At 40.3% G+C, this 5,623-nt stretch overlaps 1 protein-coding gene across 1 annotated transcript in view; it reads left to right on the top strand.

Moving 5' to 3' along the window:
* The first annotated feature begins 3,793 nt into the window (after positions 1-3,793).
* The window catches only part of LOC136852172 (protein FAM133A-like), a 7,149-nt gene continuing 5,319 nt past the window's right edge, over positions 3,794-5,623 (top strand). The window contains exon 1 of the mRNA XM_067126615.1: positions 3,794-4,091. Within this exon, the coding sequence (XP_066982716.1) occupies positions 3,794-4,091 (298 nt within the window). The remainder of the gene's footprint in view (positions 4,092-5,623) is intronic.

The following is a 5,623-nucleotide window of genomic DNA, read 5'->3' on the forward strand; positions in this document are numbered from 1 at the left end:
CTTGCAGTTCTAGTTGTTGGAGACGACAAGGCGGGAGTATGTGCGTGTGTATGTATGTATGTATATGGATATATATATATATTACATATATATATATATATATATATATATATATATATATATATATATATATATATATATATATATACATATATATAGATATGCTCATATACACATTTGTATATCATTATATATATATATGTATATACACACACACCACACATATATATATAATATATATATATATATATATATATATATATATATATATATATATATATATATATATATATATATATATATATATATATATACACGTTCACATAATTTGGGTAGAATATTTTCGTTATTTACTGCATGTGTAAGTGGGAGAGAGAGAGAGAGAGAGAGAGAGAGGACACGAACAAGCAAAATAAGCCCTGAAAGTCTCAACACTCGAAAAATGAAGTTCCGCAGAAAAACAAAACAACAAACACTCTCTCTCTCTCTCTCTCTCTCTCTCTCTCTCTCTCTCTCTCTCTCTCTCTCTCTCTCTCTTCTTTATAAATCAGCGAATCGGGGACGAGCAACGGAAAAAAACATTATGTCCATGAGAGAAGACCCACCTCCGGTTTCAAAAGCTTTCGTTTGCTTGAAACGCCCACGTGGACTGACCTTCTCTCCGGAAAGAATGTATGGACAAAGCACGATCAAGCAAGCATTCCAGCAAGCGTTTTTACAGGGCCTCTCTCTCTCTCTCTCTCTCTCTCTCTCTCTCTCTGACATCGACGCCTGGACGCAAACAACACGAGATCCTTTGTTTTTTTTTTTACTTTTCCCGGACGAAACGCTGTCCGCAAACAACCTCTCTCTCTCTTCTCTCTCTCTCTCTCTCTCTCTCTCTCTCTCTCGTGGACGCAAACAACGCAAGATCCGTCTGTTCAAAAACCTTTCCCGAACCAATCGCTGTCCGCAAACAGCCTCTCTCTCTCTCTCTCTCTCTCTCTCTCTCTCTCTCTCTCTCTCTCTCTCTCCCGCAAATATACCGCCCACAAGCGCGCACGTTTAAGCAGAGTCACCCACGCGATAAGATTAAACACTATTGCAGATTGACCCTTCGATTTTTTTTGTTCGTCTCTTTCGCATTGCATGCTGGGCGTATAGAGGCTTTTAAAGATCTCTCTCTCTCTCTCTCTCTCTCTCTCTCTCTCTCTCTCTCTCTCTCTCTCTCTCTCTCTCTCTCGGCGTATGGAGGCTTTTAAAGATCTCTCTCACTCTCTCTCGGGGCTTATAGAAGCTTTTAAAGATCTCTCTCTCTCTCTCTCTCTCTCTCTCTCTCTCTCTCTCTCTCTTTCTTTGGGGGGGGAAGGATCAACTAAACCGCCCTTCAACGCTCGTTTCCTTGACCCCCGTCCCCCTCAGGGTACTGAAAGAGGGCTGTGGGGGGGTAGGAGAGAGGTGTAGGTAGGACCATCCAACGCAGAAAATCGGTTTATGTGCCCACCCACTCCCCCCCCCCCCACCCCACCTCTTAAGAATATTCTTCTGCTGCTTTCCGCCTAACAGCGGACAAAAGCTGCAAGCAGCAGATTTCCTGCCTGCTGGTGAAAGCAGTCCAATATTGCTTGGGGGGTGGGATGTAAATCTTATGTATTTTTTTTATTTATTTATCTGTTTTTACTAATAACTGATCATCTGTTTCTGTTACCTCTCTTTCGAGCAGAACGCCATCTGTATTCTTTGAGCTTCTTGAATTTCAAATTAATATCCTGTGGGCTGTGTTCTATATGAATAGAGGTTCATCTTCTGTATAATAATAATAATAATAATAATAATAATAATAATAATAATAATAATAATAATAATAATAATAACAACAACAATAATATAATAATAATATCTTTTACCTCTTGAGAATCATTATCTTTTTCTTATAATAATAATAATAATATTATTGTGTGTGTGTATTAATGTGTGTGTGTGTGTGTGTGAAGTATTATATATTTCACCTCTTAGAGATTCATTGTCTTCTTACAATTATTATTCTTACAATAATAATAATAATAATAATAATAATAATAATAATAATAATAATAATAATAATAATTCTGCAAAGCTGGGACGTGGCAAGACTTCAGGACGTTTGATCAATTGCAAAACTTGAGGGTATTTCATACGCTTTCAGATCCAGAGATTGCGGATGGCATGTCATTCCAAACGTGGCATGAACATACCCACCCACCCCGACAAAAAAAAAAAAAATTGCACCGATTGAGAAGAAAGGAAATGGAGAGAGAGAGAGAGAGAGGTGTCAGTATCTGTCTCAGGCCTCTACGTAAAACTTCAGCTAAGTAAACATACATCATTATTTGAGTGCAAAAGCAATTGACCCCGCAACCGAGCTTCAGAAAAACAAGTAAAAAAATGCGCCGAAGTTTCTTCGGTGCAATTGAGTTTTCTGTACAGCATATAATGCTGTATGAGCCGCGGCTCATGAAACTTTCAGCCACGGCCTGGTGGTGGCATGTCTTATACCCTTGTCGGGCCTTTTTGATCATGGCTTGGTTAATCGCCGTAAATAAAACCTATTAAATTGAGAACACTGGTTTGATATGTTTGATGATTGGCGGTGGATGATCAACATAGCAATTTGCAGCCCTCTAGCCTCAGTAGTTTTTAAGATTTGAGGGCGGACAGACAAAGTGCGGACGGACGGACAAAGCCGTCACAATAGTTTTCTTTTACAGAAAACTAAAAAAAAAAAAATTGGTATCGGTTAGCTACAAAATAGTGTTTTATTTTGGTAAAAAAAAAAATTGACATCAATACTGATTACGCATCGCCAACGCTTACCGCCCTCCCGCCAAAAAAAAAAAAAGCATTGCTCATTTGCATATTTCCCTCTGTACTTGATGATGGCAGATTTAGCCACGCATGATATTATGAATTTCAGAATCAATATTCGGGTATTTGAAATGACGTTGACGCAGTAATGACGCACCAGAAAGGGTTCCCCAAAAAGGACTTTTCGCTCTGCTCAAAGATTTCCCTGATCGCAGGCAGCTTCGAAAAATCGCCATGTAATTACTGCCGGGATAATGATTTTCCCTGGAACTTAAATTCGCGTAACTACCGATCGTGCCAATTTCGCCGAAGCCTCGCCTGCTCCGTCATTTTATGGCGAGATGTTCCGTCAGGTTTCTCAAATGGTTAGTGGTGAGGTTACAATTGTCAATTGTTCTATTATATCTTCATTTTATCAGCTTCTTGTTCCTGTGTTACTTGGGATTTTATCACTTTTGATCAAAAGCTACTACTTAAACATATGTAATTTTAGTGATAGGTGATAGAATCCTATTCCTGTGCTCCTGGAATTACTTGCAGATTGCACCCACAGTGCTTTATGTCATCAAGACCTGTCACTTAAAAACTGATTTAGTAATAGATAATGAAAACTATTTTTAAAATTACTTCCAATTACATCACTTCTTATCAAAACCTATCGCTCAAGAATATGTTTCTTAGCAATGGATAATAAAAACCTTCTCCTGTACTGAAATTACTTCAAATTACATTCTTAAGTGAAAGGTTCTTAGCAAAACCTTTCACTTAAGAATACTTTTCTATAAATTTCCACTTTTGCACTCCTGAAATTTGTTGAAATTACATCAGCTTTAGATGATAAAGAACTATTCCTGTCCTCTTAAGATTACTGAAATTATTTCACTGTTCATTAAAACCTATCGCTTGGGAATGATATTTTAATATAATATAATATTTATAAAAGCCCATTGTCATCCCGATACGCGGGCCAATGACAAAGCAACGTCAGTCACCCGGAGAGAGAGAGAAAGCTGCAGACCCCCAGCGGAGTGAAGGGGACAAAGCAGGAGCGACAAAACAGCATCGACAAAGCAGTAGCGACAAAGCAGCAGCGACAAAGCGACGAAACAGCAGCGACAAAGTAGCATCGACAATGCAGCATCGACAAAGCAGCAGCGACAAAGCAGTAGCAACAAAGCAGCAGCGACAAAGCGACGAAACAGCAGCGACAAAGCAGCAGCGACAAAGCAGTAGCAATAAAGCAGTAGCGACAAAACAGCAGCGACCAAGTAGCAGTGACAAAGCGACAAAGTAGCAGCGACAAAACAGCAGCGACCAAGCAGTACTGACGAAACAGCAGCGACAAAGTAGCAGTGACAAAGCGACAGAACAGCAGCGACAAAGTAGCAGAGACAAAGCGACAAAGCAGCAGCGACAAAACAGCACCGACGAAGCAGCAGCGACAAAACAGCAGCGACGAAAGCAGTACAAAAAAAAGCAGCATCGACAAAGCAGCATCGACAAAGCAGCAGCCAGCGACAAAGCAGCAGGGACAGCGAAGCGAGCTCGATCGCTCAAAAGTGACACCCGCCAATTTTTCCGGCCGGCAATCAATTCCCTCCATTCATTAACGACCGGCGCAGTATTATTTACAAACGTCTTTCTCCTGTTCATTAGCGGCAAAGCTTACCTTTTTTTTTTTATCTCTTGTTTTATTTCCTCTCTGTCATCCGTTATCAAACGACGCTGCTGGGAGATGAGATCTCTTGTCATTCCGTTATCAAATAGCGCTTCTGTGAGGTCCTTGTCATTCCGTTATCAAATAGCGCTTCTGTGAGGTCCTTGTCATTCCGTTATCAAGTAGCGCTTCTGTGAGGTCTGTCCATTGAATCATTTATCTCTCTCTCTCTCTTGGGACTTTTTCCCTGCGAATGGCAGTTCGACGTCGCTTTTGCGTGTGTGTGTGTCTGTGCGTGCGTCTGTGCGTGCGTGCACTGGGTAGCTTTATTCAATGGCACGCGTAATTGAGTGCCTCTTATTCTGTCGTTCGCCCGTCTCCGGAAAACGAGTGTGTGTGATCAGCATCGAAAAATTGTTATTTGGGCCTTTGTCTGTCTGAATTTGCTGGGTAGGGGTTGGTGAGCGTTGGCGCTCTGCAAAGCCTTTTTCGAATCCGTTCGGAAATACAGAACTCATTCCCTACGTATTGTTTTGTAACAGGAAAGTCTTGTTACAGAGAGAGAGAGAGAGAGAGAGAGAAGAAGAGAGAGATAGGGTGGGAGGAAGACGGCAGGAAGAGTGTCTTCGTATAGATGGTTCTTGATAAATTGTTTATTTTTTCTTTCTGAGCTGAGGCATCTCTCGTTGATAGGCAGTCGCTGCTTCTATTAGCAGGAATATTTATCAGATTTGTTACTTATGTTTTCTGTAACAGTTCTGATAATAGTGGGCATTTGGCTAAGTAAAACTTAAGCTTAATAAATTACTCTGCTACAATCTCCAAAGTATTGTATATGTTTTGTCTTTCATTGAAGGATTTTGGATCGAAAAATTAGATATAAACTTCTACGGGTGATTTTTAGGTTTCTGGAAAAAACTATTGTGCAGGAGTTTGTCATGGCTTTTTTCTGTCCGCCCTCAGATCTTCTGAAGCTACTGCTTATGGCAGCATTCATAGGATAGCCACCATAGACGTGTTGCGAAAGTTTCCATGTAGACCACCAGCTGTCTTAAATATATTTTCGGTGGCCTTGATTATACGCTGTCGCGGCTGTACAGAAAACTCGATTACAGTGATGCACCATAGATGAATCTGGAATAC

Source organism: Macrobrachium rosenbergii, chromosome 25 (genome assembly GCF_040412425.1).
Source record: "Macrobrachium rosenbergii isolate ZJJX-2024 chromosome 25, ASM4041242v1, whole genome shotgun sequence".
In the NCBI taxonomy this organism is placed as follows: domain Eukaryota; kingdom Metazoa; phylum Arthropoda; class Malacostraca; order Decapoda; family Palaemonidae; genus Macrobrachium; species Macrobrachium rosenbergii.